This window comes from Gambusia affinis, linkage group LG01, assembly GCF_019740435.1.
Source record: "Gambusia affinis linkage group LG01, SWU_Gaff_1.0, whole genome shotgun sequence".
Classification (NCBI taxonomy): Eukaryota; Metazoa; Chordata; class Actinopteri; order Cyprinodontiformes; family Poeciliidae; genus Gambusia; species Gambusia affinis.
The window spans coordinates 37,771,071-37,791,704 of NC_057868.1; the positions used below are offsets into that span (position 1 = coordinate 37,771,071).

Genomic DNA, 20,634 nt, shown 5'->3' on the forward strand with positions numbered 1-20,634 from the left:
CTTGTGTTTTGAAAATGAGAAATGTGTCTTGGCCTTGATACAATCAGTGAGGCAAATGGGGAAAATAAATCATTTTGCGCTTCTCTACATTAGGAAGAAAATTTGATATTTACTATAGACCAGCTGTTTCTGATCTAAATTTTATTTTATCATGTACTTTACAGTCAAATCCATATTCCATGGAGTACTAGCAAAGAAATTATAAAAAAAAATACATCTAAAAGAAACAAATGTTTCTCATCGGATATCACAACATAGCAATATAACACTGTTCCATGTATATAACATATTAATGAGAAAGTAAAAGTTTATGACAATGTATAGTTTTTAATGTATATGATTTTTAATTTGTATTTCTGTCTTTTCTTTCTGATTACCGAAAGCATAGTTTCTTTATTATAGACACAGCCCGGAGTCAGTTTTGTGGGTTTACTAGTATTTCTGGTTTCGACTTATTAATCATGCTGATGTGATCTCTCATAGTAATGTCAAGTACCAGATTTAGCCAAATGACTCTTCTTGTTGCACCGCTGTGATACATTTTGTTTTTTAATTTAACACACTGTAACAGAATGTTTACTGTTGGTCACTAATTGATTGGTACAAAGTTATTTTTGATGATGTTAACAATAGGCTTCAGCAAAGAGTCAGTTTGCTTGGAATTATTCAAACAGCAAGTTAGCTTGTCTTGACCATGTTGCAGCTGCATGTTGGGAAAAAATTGATTTGCTCCCAATTCAGTATAAATAACAATATTTATATATTTTAACAAAATGTAAAAAAAAAAGAAAAAAAAAAAAAAAGAATACAAGTTAGCAAGGAAATGTTAATGGTTAAGCAGAAAAACACCTGGCCAGGCGTAACTTTCAATGGAAGAAAAAAACAAATAACAGGAAGTTATTAGAAGCAATAATTGAACGAAACAGATACTGGAGAGTAGTAAGAGAGTACAGCTGAGTGAGGAAATTGAGGTTGTGGAGTACTAGGGGTTAAATAAACTTATTAAGATATCACTTGATAGAAATACAAACAGTTCCAAATTTAAACCTGTACTACAACTTTGATGCAAGTTAAACGTTTTACATTGAGATGTCTGGTTGATTTTCAGGTGGTTAGTCCTAACTTTTAATCTGCTTGTCAGAAACAAAACAAATCTGATCATTTTTCATTAAATCTAATTTAGCTATTTAGGACATAGAGTCACCTGGTTGTTTAAAAATGAACTTTGTAAAAACCTTCTGGGATAGAAAAAACAACTTTACTATCTGCTATTCTTCCAGATTACCACAAAAGTAGTATAAATCCAGTAGGAGATGGCTGGACATTTTGCTGCAAAGTGATTTTGTTTTTATGCTCTTCCTGGATCTGGAAATGTTGACAGCTTTTTGGAAATCTGAGGGTAAAGGTAAGATCTATATTCTCTGGGGGATACATACAGGAACTGGGATGAATTCAGCTGCTAATGCTAGCAGCCTTAATTGCAAAATATAAGATGTCAAAGACAGCTTAAAATGTCACCTCTATGATCATGTTATCTTTAAAAATAACAGCAGCTCCTTTTAAAAACACATAGTGTGTCATCTCTCTGTCTTATGTAAATAGTATTACAATTTAACTATGGAAAAGCTTCTATAGGGCTCTAAATAGTTAAAATGACTGGATACAAAACATTTTATAGCAAATCAGAGATTTTTCCTAAATATACATTTAACAACAAAATATTTTTATGTTTTAAGGTGAGGGGAAATGAGGTTAGAAAGCTGTAACCTTTCGTAATATGAAAAGGAGAGGCTAAATTTGTACAACTATCTCTGTAAAATCGAGCTGTTTGAGAGAAAGTAGTTTTAGTTCAATAAAAACATTTTGTAAAGACAACTGATTTTATCTTTTAATGAAAGCTTGATTTCAAAGTAGACAAAATATTGATGACGTTAATTGCAGTTCTTTAAAGGAAACTGGAATAAATATCTAAGGAAAATTGAAGATCAAAACCTGGACGTAGATTCTGTGATTTGTGTATGTCCAGAAACAATTACCTAAGAACTGCTCAGATATTTTGAAAATGCACAGTCATGGTAAAAAGGAAGTAAACCTCAATTAATTTTAGAGTTTCACATATTTCTAACAAATTTTGCTTGAATCTTGTGCACTCCAATAAACATCCAAAAACTTTTCCATTTTCACTTCTTCTTTGATAAAACTACAACAACAAAAAAAACCATAGAATGACTTGAGGATGGGGGCTGCACAGTGGCGCAGTTGGTAGAGCTGTTGCCTTGCAGCAAGAAGGTCCTGGGTTCGATTCCTGGCCTGGGATCTTTCTGCATGGAGTTTGCATGTTCTACCTGTGCATGCGTGGGTTCTCTCCGGGTTCTCCGGCTTCCTCCCACAGTCCAAAAACATGACTGTCAGGTTAATTGGGCTTTCTAAATTCTCCCTAGGTGTGAGTGTGTGTGCATGGTTGTTTTTCCTGTCTGTTTTCTGTGTTGCCCTGCGACAGACTGGCGACCTGTCCTGGGTGAACCCCGCCTCTCGCCCGGAACGTTAGCTGGAGAGGAACCAGCAGCCCTCCTGACCCCATTAGGGACGAAGGGTGTTTAGAAAATGGATGGATGGATGGACTTGAGGATGTATTTTCAGTGTATAATAACACTACTTTTTAAAAATGAAAATGAAATTCAAGAACTCAAATTGAACTAAATACAGTAGTTTAGTCGGACATTGCATCGTGTCTGGAACGTATTGGCAATGTATATGTTCATTACAGCATTTATGTTTTTCCCTTTTTTTTGACAGTATTTGTTTTCCATACATTTGCCCCATCCTTTGCTGTTGCTGCAAAAACGGATCCATTTTCCTGGTTTTCTCTGAACTGTGTCATGTCTGTTATTGATGGCAATCAGTTTGTTTGGGCCTTTGTGTGCCCAAAGGAGGCTGACTGTGCTTTGTAATTAGCCATGACATGCTTTATAAATGGTGCAATTAACAGCGTTTATATCCAAACATCCTAAATCAATTAATATAAAGCACACTGAGAATTATGAGCCTATTTCACTTGATTTTACACAATGTTTAATCTGAAGTATTTTTTTAATGATTGAAAGGGAATGTGTTAATTTGAGGGGCAGATCAAACTACTATATTTGAAACAATTGCTTCAATAAGTCACATAAATGCTGTTAATTTACATCTGTACACTGTTTTGTGTACAAACAGCAGATTTAATCAAAATTTAAATCAAAACAAGGTAAATTTTGACAACATTTTGTATCTAATTCTCTATGCATGATTAAGTGTTTATTTCTTAATAAAATCAAGCAAAAAATACATTTTAATATGTTGTGTGTGCATCTCATTTTCAGTATCTGGTGCATAAGCCCGACTTTAAATCTAAATGAATAACCAGTTACAACCACAGTTGTGATCCGTTCCTCTACCAAGCATTCTGCTGCAGCTTAAGAACAATGCCTGCTTCAATATAAAATAAGTTCCTCCTCTAAAAGATAATGGCCCTACAGACAAATCAGAGATCCATCGGCAAAGAAAGGCACTAAATAATTTATAGCTTTAATCTGCTCACTGAGGTGTGTGGTCTTTGACAGTAATTATAAATGCAGGGAGAAATTATAGCTGAATACTTTAACTGCATTAGGAGTCATCTGATGAACAACGTGATTGCCTCCTCATTTCCAACAATAGGGGGCAAGTCGGTGTCACAGCATTCAAATCACCACAGAGCCCATGTGCTTTTCCCCCATTTACCATCAAATGTCACTTGCCTGTTATAAAACAGAGATTTGATGGGTGGAGGTAATTGAGGACTTGATTGCTTGAAAAGAGATGAATTGCATAAAATGTTTATGAATTTAGGAGGCAATTATTTTTAATAGCTTTGAAATAATAGAGCTGGAGGAAATATGTTTAATTGTTATGATAGTATCTTGCAGCGGCCGCGGCGGCAGCTTTCACAGGGAAGCAATAAAGTCTGACAGGAGGATATATCTTTCAAGTGTATCTAAAAGTCATAAGGTGAAAAGAGGATTGTGCTGTGCTGTAGAGGATGATGCTCTTTGTCTTATATGTTTTTAGTTCTCAGTGGATACAAAAACATGATGAGACAGATACTGTGAGCTTCAGGTTAATGCTTTTATTTAGTAATGGACTGAACAGTCAGTGAGGGATTGGAAAAAGTTCCAACCAGTGATCTTTATTAAATCTGTCAATATTTAAAATTTCCACCATTTCTGGTCCGAAGAACTCATCAACGAACAGATCCACTTTGATTTTAAGATAAGTCTGAGAAAAGTTGGAGATACTTTCTGAACTGAAACTAGCCTATTAAAAAATTATTTAATTTTATGTTTGTAATATATAACCGTATACAAAATAATTAAATGAGAATATGGAGGTAGAATCTGAAAATCTGACTTATTTGTAGCCATATTATTTAGACTCTTGTGTTTCCCTTTGGTTTGTAACTAGCTTATTTTAAATATTTTGCTTTCATTTATCAGAAATGCAGATGATGACGTTTTCAGATATCAAATCTTTTATCCATCTGGATTTTGAAATGCTATATATTATTTTTTCCTCTTTATTATTTCCTCCCAGTCTGAAAATGAATAATCAACTAAACAAATACATAAACAATCAAATTTGTTGCAGTATCTGCAAATACAGGTGTTTATGACTAATTCAAACCTCACTACTGATGGTCTGAATACTAGACTAGTGTTGATCAGGTAGAGGCAAAGTTAAGTTTGTACTTTATTGATTGTTTTTATTTTCCTTTGAAAATACAAGTACATGAAAAAAGAAAATGCAGGTACATCAATAAATTTTTTCATCATCAAAAGACTAATTTCTTTCAATAAAGCAATTCAAATACTAGTCATATTTTTTTATATATTCATTACAGAGTGAGAAATATTAAGTATGCATTTTTTTAACTTTTATAATTAAAGTATACAAAGTACCACTCCCCAACCACCAAAAAAAAGAAGCTTCTCAGGAATGAAACTATTTACATGAACTGCTTTGTTCAAGTATGGTAACGGTTATACCTGTTGATCGTTCCCTTTGCTGTCACCTTTTCCTTCCACTCAACTTTCCATTCATTTGCTTGGACAAAGCGTTTTGTGAACAACCAGTTTCTTTAGCAATGGCCTTTGATGGTGTTCCCTCTTTCTGTCTGGTACAATATAAGTGTGTGAGGAAAGAGTCTAGGTGTCATCGTTTAGGCCAAAATTATTTATACCACTTGAAGATTTAGATCTAAAATGACTACAGGCCCGATGTTTGTTTTTTTATAGGAAATGAAACAGACGCATTCCCTGAGATTCAATCAGAACAATCTAAAAGACCGATATATCGTCCTGTAAAAAAAATACATGTTAATAAAAATAAAAGATGACAAAATCAACAAGGAGGATAAATATGACTTTCACTTTTTAAACTGAAATAAGTTTACGTTTTAATGACATTTCTTATCAATCAGATACACCCAAGTTTGTTCTGTTCACTTGTGAAAGAAAAAAAATTCTTGTTTCTCTAACAGTAACCAGTAGGAAAGTGCTATAAATTTATATTTTTCTACATAGGTGTACATCTATGCTTTTATTACTGATCAAATCTATGCAGAAACTTACATGTCAGCTGCAAAATGTGTAAAAAGAAAACAAAACAAATCCTATTCACAAAACACAAATACAAGCCATTATGAAATGTTAACTCTTTATTTGAATAAGTAAAAAAAGGTGCAGGTAATCACAGGTGTCATGTTGTTCTCATTGTTGCATGAAACTGTCTTATTATGTTTTCCTAAAATATATTTACATGTGAAATGTCCTTGCTTCCAAACAGTCTAATCATTTTAGAGAAATGTACATAATCCGTGTCTAAACTGGTGATTAAACATTTATTAAAGTGCTTTTTATCGTCTTCTATCATTGCAGCACAAAACATCTTTACATAGCGATATACTGTACAGTTCTGCATGTGTGTTATCATTTCTCAGGCTACCTGCTTCAAAAGCTGCACATCTGTGCAGATGTATCACAGAGGTTGTACAAGTAGTTCAATTAGCTCATTATTTTTTATTTTTTTCCTTTAGAATACAATTGAAACTTGACATATACAAATAAATAGTAGTCATAGCCAGGGCTATTGCATGCAAACATCAGCAATTATGTTTCTTCAAGCAGTAATACATTTCATTACTGGTGGTGCATTTGAGCCGGGTGCAAAAGTATCTCTTAGTGTTTCCTCAAACAACGTCTAACCAGTGTGTCTCTGCTGAACTCCATGAGTTTTTTTCTGAAAGTCATGTTGATGCACACTATACAACGCTAATTGAAAAATGGTTGAAATATCTGACCCGTGTAATAAAATGAAAAAGGAAGAAAAGGATAAAAGTTAGAATATCCATATAAAACATTACTCCTTGTCCATTTCCACATATTGTGAATGGTTATCAGGGGACTTGCTGTGAGTTTTACTCAAATGGAGCTTGACTGCATGATTGCTCGCAAATGTCCGACAGCAGAGCTTACATTTAAACTTTGAGTCAATGTCTTCCTCTGACACCAGAGAGTCGGTGGCTCTGATGCTGAGAGCCTTCAGCATTTCTGGCTCCTCCACCTTTGTCTGGTGCTCTACCGGCATTTTGCACATGTCTTTGATTTGGAAACCCAGATGGGATTCTAAATGGGAAATGAACATGGTTGGCGACCTAAACTGGGAAGCACAGTCATTGCAGTAGAAGACCGGATGGCCAGTGTCCATATTCTTCAGGAACTTGGTTCCTCCTGTTTTTCTCAGCTGGTACTTTACATTCGCTAGCCAGTGGCTGATGGTGGTCATCGACAACCCAGTAAACTTGGAGATGTGCATCCGTTCCTGAGGGCCAAGATCTGAGAGCAAATACTTCCCCTCAGACGTTTGAAAGAGGCTGGAGGCAAACTGAGCTTGCAGGATGAGAAGATGGCGAGGATTCCAGTTCGATTGCCTGCCTTTGCGTTTGTGGACGGAGTACACCTCAGCAGACACGTCCTCAAAGCGTCTGACGTCTGACTCCAACTTCATGGTCGGAATCCTTGATGGTAAGGATGGTTTTGGTGTTGTGGCTTTTGGAAGAACCTTAACCATGTCAGCAATGTCAGACAGAGCGTATTTCTGTGGTATTGGTGTAGAAGGCCCTAGCAACAAGGTGCTTGCCTTGCTGTGCTTAGATTTAGTCAGATCTATTGGTTGGTCATCATTAGCCATGAGGAAAGTCTTATCAGGTCTGTTTCTTATAGAACGTCCGAGCATTGAAGGTGGCTTCTCATTGCCCCGGTTAAACTCAGCAAAAATAGACTGGGCGTGTGCAGATAGTTTATCTGCTCTTGAGTTATTGGGTTTATTTGCTTTGCCCAGATGATTGTTCAGAACTGACTGTAGCGCACTAAGAGGGTTTATACCAAGCATATCTGGAGTGTCACTGAGAGGCTCTGATGTGGTGCTGCGTCCGTTGCTGGCAGCGGGGCTCGGCGTCTTGCCTCTGTCAGAGAAATCTGGGCTCAACTTCCCTTTGATCGCTTCACTTCCTTCATTCATGCAGTCTGCATCGAGCTTTGAAGAGGAAGAGGAGTCATCCTGACAATCGCTGTCATCATTCTCCAGCAGATCAAACTTAATATTCTGACTTTCTTTACCATCGCTAATGCCAACCTTTTCTTTTTTGATGTCCACGTTTTGATGCAGTCCCTGGGGAAGCTCAACTCCCAAAGCACTGTGGTACAGTTTCCCCTTAGGGGCAATCGGCCTCAACTTGTGGTTAAATGTCTGCTTTAGCTGTGCAGGGGGAGACGCAGAGAGAGGGGTGTTTTTGATGATGCCAGAGAGCTGATAGGCAGCGTGGATGCTGGGGTAGGCACTCCAGCTTGGTGTCCCTGTTTGAGCCTTATTGATAGCAGAGGCCACTGTATTGGCTAAAGATTTTAGGATGTCCCCTCCTCCACCTGACTCTTGTTCAAGGTCCTCCTCACGAAGATAGGGGTACTTAAAGATGCCATTGCTCTCTTTTTGATCCTCATTTTCCTGCTTGTCATCTTTTGTTTCAGTTTCTTCCATTTTGTCTGATGTTCCTTCCCCCTGGCTATCCTTCTCACTGCTTCTAGGGGAGAGGTTTTTCGGTGACACCTTTTCTCCTTCAGAGTCGTTGGCTGTGGGCTCAGCTACGCCCTGGATCTTCTCCACAGCCAGTGGGTCAAGTGCTAGCTGTTTGCCCTTTTTAGATGCAGAGTTTGTGACTTTGATGAAGTGCCCAGTGACCATCATGTGCGTGGTAAGCTGCTGAAGTGTGTCATGAGAGCTTCCACACTCCATACATTTGAGAATTTGAGACTTACATGTCTCAAACTGCCATGTGTAGCTAGCTCCATTCTGATATCCGTAGCGATTGTTGTTGGCGTTTGAAAGGGCGGCGGTCCGCTGTGCCTCAGAGTAGCCAGATGCACCAGTGGTCGAGTCTGGAGAACAGGGCCTTGTGGTTTCAAACACCCGTTTCTTCGCTGGTGGCAGCAGTTTGGGTGTAATCACTGGGATTGGCTCTTTTAAAGGCACTTTTTGGTAATGCTTAGTTTTAATCATATGCACACTTAGATCCTGCAGCGAGTCAAAAGAATGGCCACAAAACATGCATTTTAAAACTTTCTGTGCATCCTCCTTCCCTTCCATGTCTTGCAAATTTCGCTTTCTAGATTTAGAGGATGAGGCTGAGGAGTTGCTCTGCTTGCTGTGGTTATTATCTTGATAGTGTCCAGTCTTGTTCATGTGGACAGTGAGCTCCACCAGTGTGTCATATGCAGCGCTGCAGTCCTTACAGCGGAAGCGGCTGGCTCCTGTGAACACTGAGCCACAAGGTTTGGTGGTTTGCCTGTAAAGGTGAACGGAACTGAACAGGTTAGGCTTGGATGCAGGTTTTGGTGAAAGCGTCTGCTGCAAGGTCTTGGAGAGCGCGTCCTGGTGCCAGTCAAACTCATTCTTGCTACTCCCATTGGTGCTGTCACAGTTGGCTTTGCTGGTATTTTTGCCCACTTTTAAGTCTACACCGATTCCCGTCCAGTAGGAATCTGACAGAAAGTTTGCATAGGCTGCTCTCATTTTCTCCAAGCTGCTGCCTGACTCCTCTTTGTGTTTCGAACCACGACTTTCTTCATCCCTCTGGCTCTCTGGCGGTGAAGACGTTTTAAAGTCTGAGAGTCTGTCACTGCTGTCGCTGAGACGAGACTCTAACTCCAACTCCTGATTGGAAAGCACGCTAACGGGGGAGTTCTGGTTGCTGTACGTGTTGGTACTCTTGTTGTCCAACTCTCTGTCCTCACATGCCTTGGGGCTGGTCTTCTCTGAGCATTCTTCTTCGGTTTGAGCTTCAATCTCACCATCCTCTTCTGGAATGGACTCCTGGAGAGGAGCATCTTCATCTGGTTCATACACTGAAAAAAGAAAAGGACAAAGAAAATGTGCATTAAAATACAAAGTTTACCTCACAATATTTAATTTATGCTCAGATTTTTAGTGTGTGCAACAGCGCCCTATTTAGCTTTGAGTCCTTGGTTTTATGTTTGGAGGTCATTATACTGCTGAAAGACACAGTTGCGACACATTTTCAGTTGCACACTCCTCAGTTTTACTTAAAATGTCTTGACTCCATGATGCCACGTATTGTAATTAGGTTCAGAAGGGCAATTGAAAGAAAACAGGCCAACAGCGTCAGTAGTCTTTACTATACAAAAAGGTGGTGCTTTCCACATGCTCATCTTTTTCTTTGTCGGTTTCATTTTACGGACGTTACCATCCGCCTTAAATTAACATGGGTAAAAACAGGTTTTCATTCAATGGAAGCCACAGATTACTATCTAGCAGTGTTGAAAAAAAGACTAAAGTTTTATTTATTTTTGTTTTATTTAATTACTATTTATAGTAATTGTTAGTAAGGTGGCAAGAATTTTTAGAAAATCTTTTTTTATTAATATGGGATGGTTTTCTTACAGAACAATGTACTCAAATGAAACATTCAGTGCAAAATATGTTGTTTCTAGACTTTCTGCACATCTTTATCACTGGTGGCAGTAAGCGTAGAGGTTGCTGAACATTTAAACATTCTGTGGAGTATAACGTAAATAGCCATTGAAGACATTATGACGTTAGATGCTTTGTGCTTGGGGAGGCTAGGAGAGCATAGCTTAACATAATGCTTTTACTAACAGACTGCTGCTGTAACAGCACCATTTGATTCACGACCCGCCATTGACTTAATGCTGTGTCCAAGGATTTCCTGGCCTCACGTTGAGATGTTTACAACAATCATTGGCTACTGAGTGACAAAAGGAAATTGATTCTTCTGGGGCCTGTTAAGTGTTATTGCAAATGACCTATTCCACTGTGATTATGGATGCCTCAAAACTGCAATGGAAATGTGAGCCTTCTGTTCTGGGAAACATCTCATCCTCCCTGAAGCTACGTGTGAGGAATGGATTTACACGAGCCGAGTTATTCTAATGTTCAGCATCAGTCCAGAAATAACCTAATAGGCCTGCATGAACAAAAGCAGAAAAACAGTACTTCATGTTCTGTTACAAATACAAGATCTTAATATTTTGTTGACAGTGAAAATTTAAATATGTTGTTGATGCGGAAAAGCTTGTTGAGAAGCTGATTCAGTTATCAGAGTGAATTGTACAAAATTTCCGAAGATAACTGGCAATCTGTCACGTCATTATTTTTTCCCTGACAGTCTCATAAAAAGCAATTACTTCTTTCATTATTCATATGTTTGTTCCCCCAACTCTTGGAGCACAAACATTATTGCTTCAATTAACAGATAATTAAACAACAGAATTTCTAATTGACACATTTCCCATCATCCAATTAATGGAGGCTCTGACTCAGCACTGCAGACATTTCCTGCAGCTGCAGTGTCGGCTTCATATGGATTAAAACAACATTTTTCTCTCATTACATGTTTGGATTATTTGAAATTTAGCCACTGATAGCCCCTGATAACGCTATACTGCAGCTCTGTAAAAAGGTACGCATGTTTGCATTTGTCTGAAAATCTATTGCCAATTGTAAACATAACGTGAGCAAGAGAAAGTACAAAAATATAGTAGTAAATTTTGTTTTATATTTTGCAACAACTAAGTTTTAACAAAAAAAAACCTAATGTTTTTCTTAATGTATTTCTTAATGCCAATAAATGCAGTTTGTCAGGACTGTCGCACATCTTTTGAGATACTTTCCACCTCACGGTCATGCAGGAAAAATGGGCATTTTAGGAAAGACATGGCAGATGTGCTGGGTGTTAAATATGAATAGGACATAACAGCCCTGTCCAGGCACTTATGCATTTCATGTGGTTAATATTTCTCAGCTGAATAGAAGACTGTCCGCAGAGGGGATGGCTGCAGCCGAGCACTCAGGCGTCCCGCACCGGGCAGCCCATAGAATGTCTCCATCACTCTGAAAATAAGACTTTTTTCCCCCTGTATCAATATTTCACAAGTGCCTCGAGAGAAACCCTGGAGATGAACTGGTTGCCGGCTAATGGATGAAGATGGAGATGGGATTCGGACTTTCAAAAACAAACATGGGCCAACTGAGGCCCAGTGAACGAGAGCGTGTATGCACACACACACGCACTCATAAGCAGAGATGCGCTGTGACCTTGCTCAACTGCACAGTGTTGTTTTGATTGGCTGGATGAAATCAGGGATGGAGCCCAAAACACCCTTGATGCTCAGGGAGAGAGTTGTCAAGAGCATAGAGATATGTTTTATTTATAATCTTATATATAGTATTCACAGTGAAGGAGAACAGAAATGGCTGTGACAAGCTCCAGGTTGATGTCCTCCTTCTTCAAAGTTAGCCCTAAAAGTGAAAGACTGCTGGGAATGTTCACCAAAAGAGGGGAGGACATCCCGTACGCTGGTGGCTCTTTTCTTATGCCCATCTTCTGGATGAAAGAGTTAGAAGTACAGTGCCTTGCAAAACTGTATAATACAATTCTTTTTACGTGCTGTCAAGTTAGAATTACAAATATGCTTGCATTTTATTGTTTTTTGCAACATAAAAATTAAGTGGAATGAAAATATTACATGATTTTAGGAATAAAAGGTTTTATAAACAAGATGCTTTGGAGAGAAAATGTGATTCTTCTCAAATTCTCAATTAAATTTAGGTCCCTGCTTTGACTAGGCCATTCTAACAAATTAAAAGTTTTGATCAACAACTTTCTGCTGTACATTCATAATTGTTCTCCTGGACTGTGCTCCTTTGTCTCTTGTGTCATGTTTTATACAATCATTAACGTGTTTTCTTCTAGGATTGTCCTGCATTTAACTCTTTTGCTTGACTCTGGCCTGAAACCCCAGAGCATGATGCTGCCACTATCTTTTTTTCATGGTGTGGGTGACGTGGAGTGTTAGTTAGATGTGAAGTGTTTGATGTTTAGCAGTTTATAATTAATAAAATCAGAAACTGTATACTTTCACTATAGGAGATACATAATTAGGCCTAAAATTATTCATACCCAGATTTAGATCAAAAGTAATCTTCTGATTTTACCAACTTCCATCTTTTGACTGGAAATAACGTTAACATTTTTGCAGAGGGAGGTAAATATTAGAATAATGGCAATGAGACCATCCAATCTCAAAGATTTGGAGTTCATCACTAAATACCAGAGAAAATGTGCAAAAAAGGTGGCGAAAAATTATATGAAGGGTTTGTCTGCTGTAACAAAAAATAAAAATTAAAAATATATGTGCAATTTGTTACTTGTTCCCAATTACTCTTTTTTTGAAGATTTGTTCAAACAAAGCCAACATTTCTATTACTGAGTAATACCACATAAATATGGCAAAAATAAAAAAATTTAATAGAATACATTTTGTGATTTGGATTGTCCTTGAAGGTGTGCAGTTTCAATCTAGTTCCTCTAGGAATCCACAGTACAGGCTCTGACCCCTTACTGTTCCAAATTTCATGCCAAAAATGGAAGCATAGAGATTTGGAAAGGTATCAGTTGATAAAGTCCAGGCGAACCTTCCAAATGTGTTGTTATGGCACATTTTGGCACCATGTGTGCAATTGCAAATTTCTTTGTTCCTTTGTCTTCATTAACTGTTCATTAATGTTCTTCAACAAATCTCTCATATAAAATGCCTCACATAAAATGGCAGTTAGTTACATCAGAAGTACAAGTTTGTAGTTGTATTATTTATTGTATTGTTTATCATTTATCATGATAAGTTTTTCATCATAAGAGTTTTCATTCATCAACGTCATAATACATTCCAATTAATAACATGAAGATCCCCCCAAAATGTTCTTATTGTCAGGATTGATAGTTTTACTATTTTTGTCAATAAAACAATTAATAAATATCAATAAATTTGAAAGTACAGTAGCTTAGTGATACAAATCACTGGGGCCTTAAAGAAGCATGTTACAAGTGGGTCTGGTTTTCAAGAGCATTATTTATGTCTGTGGTTCTATAATTGCTGTAACACAGTCACAGTCATACATTCACCTAAAAAAGAGATAACAAATCGTTCTTATCACTTTTATGATTATCACAATAGTACCACCAAATATGATAAAACATTAAGTCCATATTGCCCAACCATAGTAAATATGTTTGCAAAGCACAGTAAAAGCCAAAGTAAAGCAAAGTAAAACTGCAACATACAAAGAATTTTCATTTCCTAGCTAGTCACATGAACTTTTATTGATATTAATATGTATGTTTGTCCTATTCTTGGTATGTGAGAGTGGAATTGACGGAGATTAACAGCTGCCCTTCCTGCTGTTCTGAGCCTTTCTATCAGATGCCCTAAGCAGCAGACATCCAGAGGCACCAATTAACCTTCGAGAAGGGATTGCTCCGAGAAAGTCGCATGCCTGACTCTGCTTCCCCCTCTGTTTCTAACAGTGCTTTGCTAGCGTTTGATCTACAACGGCGCTGCAGCAAGTCCCAGTTGCGCTGCTCAAAAACATGAGAGCAGACTCAAAGACAGTGACAAAGATCACTGACCTAAGATCATTGCTGAATATAGCAAGGAAACAACCAATGAGACTCACAAAGCAGCATTGATCAAAGAATTCTTGCTCAATCTGATAAAATAAAAGTCAACACCCGGTATTTTTATATTTCTGCCAAAAATAAAGAGAAGGAAATGCCTGCTTTGAAAATGAAGCCAAGTAAGACAACTCCTTGCCTGACCGGCCATAGAAAACAAGAGGCTGGCATGCTTGCCTGAGATTTAGCATGTCATAAACTGCTGTAAAGCCTCCAATCTGTGTCACGACAAATTTATATCTTCAGACAGAGATATGCAAAGGTCAAAAAACCTGAGGTGTCGATCGTAAATCAGACGGCTGAAGTGTTTATAACCTTTATCCGTTAGAACAGACTCTTGGCATGGAGAGGCCTGGATTTACAGAAGCAGCGGCCTGATTCTGGGCCAAAAGACTTTTTCTCTACATCCAGAGAGACCAGCTAGCTGCATAAAAATTACAGATTCATGGCTGCATTTCCAACTGGACTGGTGCTAAAAGGCTTACATGACAACATATTTATACCTCAAGTGTAAAGTATTAGTATCTTCATAGAATATAATCTCCTATTCCTTTCCAGTGAGTATATTTGAAGAATTTCTAGTGTACAGCTCCCTCGACACTTATTGGTACTCCATGGCAGAAATGCATACAACGCTTTCAATAAATTTTGTAATCTTTAATTACAGAAACTAAAACTCACACTGAAAAAGAAAACAAAATAAAATGCAACCCTTAATTTGAGGACATTAATATGCATTGAGGATCTATTTTTACATAAAATGATCACCTATTTGCCCTTCTATATTTAACACATTCACTCCCTTGTCAATAGACCTGTTTTTATAACATTTCACAATATTGGAGCCAAATGGGCAGATGGATCTTTGACTATTATTCTATGTAAAATGGCTGCTAAGAGTTCTGGGTCCTACCCACTTCTCTTCAGCTCATGCCACAGGTTTCTGTTGGACTTAGCTCTAGCCTAGGAAAGGCTATGAAGGAATGCCAAATCTGTGTCTGATGAAATATTTTTATGTTAATCTGGCCATATGGTTTGGATTATCATCCTACTGAAAGACGTAAAATAGATCTATTGTCAGTTTTCAGACAGTTGAAGGTGCCATTCACTCTACCAAGATTCCCAAAGCCGTTGGTATGGAAACGGGCCACAACATTACAGTTCTACATGATTAATACTGGAAAGCAAAACATAAGGGTTTTGCTTTCCATCAGTTCCACTCTGTGTTTTTGTTCCTTTGAAGCCAAGGCATTATACAACACTAAAGAAATTGAAAAACTCGCATTCTTCCTCAGCCAATAATTACATTTTTAAAATAAACTTCTTAATATTGACTCTGACTGTAAAATATGCTAGATTTTTCCTAACTATTTCCTGATTCGTGAAGGTTAATCCTCAGAAACCTTATTTGAATGGCATGTTTTCTTGTGTTTTCCGATTTTAAGAGGTCCAGACTGGTCACTTTAACCCATCTGGACTCCTGAGGACACAGCGGTCCTCGGGAGAACGGGCGGACCAGCTTTTCCTGTCAGACCGTCAGTTCCCGAAACCACACAGAAGAAAAACTTAGAAAAGCCCATAGGGGGTAGGTGTAAGAAACTTATGGGGTCAAATAACCCCATATCTAAAGACCATAGGAGGGTTAAAACAGTGGACTATAAATTAAAAAGATATCCAATTACACTTACTTTCTTTGAATTGCACGAAGTGTTTTTGTGTTACGCTGTTTGAAAACCAGTGAATAAGTTGAAGATTGTTTCCCCAAATGTTTAATTATGAAATTATGCTACTGTAATAAACGATGGATTTATTTTCAAGGTGTTTTTACAAAATATAAACCAAGGAATACTTCAGTTGCATTTCTATTTCAAATCAATTTAAACTAAAGGTTGAATCTTTTCTAACATTTTCAGCTAGTGTGATTCTATTTTAGGGCTTTTTACACATCTTTAACAGGTCTGTCAATAAGTACGAATGACAGCTGTGAAAGAGTGGTTCCAACATCAGGAGAAACTTTTGTAATGGTGAGAACATCAACATGCAGCCACCGGAAGGTCAACATTTCCTTCATTAATCTGACAAGCCTCAGAGAGTTAGCACTCTGACGAGCGTGGCTAACGGACAGCTTCAATCCCCATCGCAGGACTCTGTAAGCATCTGAGGTAACACTATCTTCAGAGAAGATTGGGTAATTCATAGGTGCCGGTGACAGGTCTGCACGTCTGTGCCACTTTCCCCACCGCTCTCCGCTTGTCTCAAGCTACAGTTTTTGCTGCTCGCAAATCAATATCTCTTTTTACTTCTCATTGATTGCCTAGCGGTGGGACCAACCTAAGCAGGACTGTTATGACATTTCTAGATTTCCCCCTGTCCTTGGAACAATCAATTACACGAGCATGGCAATCAAAACCTCTTTGCAAAATGAACCTGCTCCATGACATTTTCATCTCCCGGATTTATGCCATGAGAGAGGAAAAAAAAAAAAGAAAAAGGAAGAAAAAGAGGAGAGAGAGAAAAGGAGGCCTGCTGGATGGGCAGAACACACTAACAACACAGGTCAGTCTCCAGGCTGTCTCAGAAAATCTAAGATTGTGTTTCTTCTTTCTCGTGTAAATTATAGAGCCAGCTAATTGTGGCTGTACGTTCTGAAACTCTTAGTCACAGCGCTCATCTGCCGTTATAAATAGGTGTGAAATGTCAGTCAAAAAGTACTCTGTGTGCACAAAATAATTCCCAACAAACTTTTCCGTGCTTGCCACACTGAAAACAGGATGGCATGCTTCCCAAAAAATAAAGACCCAAACAACAAAAAAACAAGCAAGTCACCCTGATGTGATTTCTTCCGTGAGCTATCATTAGAATGAGACTCGCATGCCACCAGGTTTAAATATTTGACAGTGATATCTGACTAACTCTGCAAGAAGCGTGTGTCACGATCAAATGCATGCATTGTCAGAGATCCAGATGATTCCCTTGATAACATGTCTGAAGCTAATTCTGAACCGAATCACGAGAAATGGTGAAGACCTAATTTGGAGCCCCGGAGCCATCTTTAAGGATCTTTAAACATCTCTCTCTGGATTGTTACCTGTCAGGCAGAAGGCACCCCGAGCCCTAGGACACTGCGGTGCGTCGACAGAACCATCAAACTCAGAATGCACCCTTTAACAAAATTTGTCTGGGGGTTAATTGATATCACAAAGAGAGAGAGAGTTTTCAGCTTGCTTTTAAACTGGAGTGCGTCATAAGATCTCACATGAGTATTATTTTCTAACACTTCTATGCTAAGTGATTCTAGTGATAAACCTCAATACAGAGCAGACAAACTGTAACTGAGTCTACCTCTTGTTGTATTCTAACAGCACACTAGTATGTATCAGGGAAAAAATACAAAACAAAAAGAAGGATTAGATAATATGAAGTGGGTTTAAAAGCAGCCACGAGCATCCAGAAAGTGGTTTTGTTGGATCTTTTTAAAGCTCTCAGTACAAAACCACGAGATGGAAACAACTCTCTCAGTTAATTTTTGTATGCATGAAGGAGATGTTACTTAAAGCGCATTACGTACTTCACTAAACACAAGCTATTCATGCAGATAAATGCCTCGCTTTCACCCACCCTCAACTTTAATATTTAATAGACTAATATAATCAAATGAAAAGTCGCAGCTTGGAGAAAAAAAAACAGAAAAAGAAATGGACAACTTGAGGACAGATTGTGAACACAACAAATGGCACAATGTGCTCAGATGGACCCCGAGCCAGATTAATAAGATAGGATCGCAAATATGACACCATATCCTGCCATCTGGCTGTTCATTTGGGCAAAAATGATCACAATAATTATGGCAATTAATCAAAACTGTTTTCACAACCAGCACTCTGTTAACTAAAAACACGGAGAACCCTGGAATACACAATTAACACATTAACATTAGGCGTGCTTACTTTCAGTTACTGTGGAGCATTTTTCTGCTAGTTTCTAAAAGGCTGCCTGTGTATGCTGAACGGGAGCTAATGGTGGTATTAAGTGAGCCAAACCAGGCTGCAGCACCTCCACTTCAGGAGCTCCTTCTCTCCATGATGTCAGCGAGCGACGCTGCTCCTTTTGATGCCTGCTAGAAGCTTCTGCACCCATCAGTCGGCCCCTCAGTCTAATTGGAAGTGAGCGGTGGGAGAGCACGGCGATCTGCACTCCAGCACCCAAGTCATCATTTTAAACTTGCCACTGCTGGCACACATTGCATGCTGCTACCTGGTGTAGCCCTGCAACAAAAGGAGTCTTTTCAGTGAAGAAAGACAAAAATATGTCCAACAGTCCCACCCTGTTAAATAGACTAGTTTCATCATTTGATTGGACTAATGAGAGGGAGGTCTCATTAGTACATATGTGTAAATCTGCAGTTAGAATTACTATAGTGAAACTGTGCCATCTTGATTTTGTATTTTTAGAATTTTTAACGTTTCCAAGTATAAAATATAATGCTTTAATGTGAGACAATTCAAAGCTGCTTTGACAACAAGCAAAGACTTAAAATGTATAATGAATAATTTGAACATAAGGACTTATAAGGCTATGAAGTTGTGCAACTACAATAAATAATATCCAAGGGCAGGAGTTTGTCTGAAGTAATTTCTGGTTTGAATTTAAAAGGTGAAAAATGCTTTTTTTATGTAGTAAATGAGAGAAAGATGGAAAAAAAAATTGTCACATGGGTATGAAATGAAATATCAATTGGTGAAGGCAGGAAAATTACAACTCAAAAATCCTTTGTCTTTGTTTTCACAAATAAACTGGATTTTGTTAATGTGTGGCAACAGTAATAGCCACTCGTTTGAACTAAATTGTGATGTCGTAAAGTAATAAGATCTCTTCCTAAATATTATTTCTTCTTCAGGAAAAATGTCAATTTAAATTACACACGGGATTCAAGGATTTTTTTAATAATTAATCTCCATGGTTTATCAAAAGTACTGAATACTGAAGCCTTCAAAACATAAATTATGACTTCAGATTATTTTTATGCAATAACCCTGCTTACATGACACGGCATTAAACACATTTGAGTTCATCAGAAGAGAATAACAATATCCTTATGCACACTAAAATAAACGATTTAGCACTTTCCATAAAAACTGTTTCCCTACCATGTTATTAAACATAGTTCTGCTTAGTGCATAATTGTTCAGGTTTGATCGGACTGAGTTCTTTACATTTTGGGAAGATCATATGCAGGCCTGTTCTGGGAAAACAAAAAAACAAAAAACTCTTTAAAAAAATACTTCACTGGCGATGCCAATGAAATGCTAACTTTAGCATAGTGTCCACAAACACACACATAACTGAAATAAATTTTTTACACAATGAAAATTATTAACTTGTACACATTTTGTTTTGGTCTGACTAATGAGTGTTTCAGTATTTACTTGTAATCATTAGCCAGCTCCAGTTAGCTGCCATTAGCAACCAGCATTGTACAACAGTATACTATTAGGGTGCTTATTTTACATTTAGACCAAATAAAATTGGTCTGTCAATGTTGACTGTTTGTATTAGGAATCCACAATTATGCTAAAAACAAAAGTAAAGAGTTTTGTTGAAGCTAAAGTAGCCTGACAAAGTCATGCTAACTGCAAAAGGATAGTGCTTTTGAGGTAGATGTCATGAAGCACTGCAATGTTTCAATATCGCGAGATCTCAGTGCACCTCTTATATTTGGTCATGCGTTCCATAGTTTAAGACTGATGCTCATATTCAATTTTCGTTCAGTTTTCAAAAATGGGCCTTTAAGCACCACAATGAAAACTTCACACTATTCACAGAGGCACATGTCTTCAGATCCACTAACAATTTGCATAAAATGGCAGCAACATGGTTGTTTTTGCCATTCTTTCTTGTTAATAATTTAAATTAGTGACTGCTGAATGAGCTGTGTATGAAGTTCTGTATGAGCAGTAATAAATATAATATGAACACAGCCTGTCCGTCTCCTATTTGTCCCATTTTTCCAACATGTGGAGATTTTTCTAAACAATCTGATGAATGCGTAGGAGAGTGTAACATCAGTGGAGGAGTTTAAGGATGATCCTGAAGATAAAGTTCCAGCTGGAGGAGCAGGAGCAGGACAGCGTCGGCTGCAGTGCATCTTCCGCCATAGCGGGAGGGGAGCAGCGGCGCGCCGCTCTGTCACTTGCTTTCTGAAGAGCCTGTGACACTGCTCTCCACGAGCGACATGATGAGGTCTGATGGTTCCTTTCTGCAGAATAGCAGTTTACCCCTCGTTCACCCTTATCAGAGAGTGAACCCATCATCTCACTGCACGCCACTCAGGAGCGCCTTGCATATTGGAGCTGACCAGTCGAGCAAACAGGGCGGTACTAATAAAAGACCATCTTGCTTCGGTTCAAATTTCCCTGATTGAATGTCAGTCAGGAATGTTTGCGTGACAGCGGGGTAGAAAGTGGGCCATCATTTAAAGGAACACCGCCATGAACACATGATGCCTTTGTTCT

At 38.1% G+C, this 20,634-nt stretch overlaps 1 protein-coding gene across 2 annotated transcripts in view; it reads right to left on the reverse strand.

The window, feature by feature from the left end:
- Positions 1–5,721: 5,721 nt before the first annotated feature.
- Positions 5,722–20,634, reverse strand: part of LOC122832531 (teashirt homolog 2) — a 72,678-nt gene continuing 57,765 nt past the window's right edge. The window contains exon 2 of one of the 2 annotated variants that reach the window (XM_044119368.1): positions 5,722–9,476. In XM_044119368.1, coding sequence (XP_043975303.1) covers positions 6,436–9,476 — 3,041 coding nt within the window. In that variant the 3' untranslated portion in view covers positions 5,722–6,435. The remainder of the gene's footprint in view (positions 9,477–20,634) is intronic. The other variant, XR_006370851.1, reaches the window with a different exon arrangement.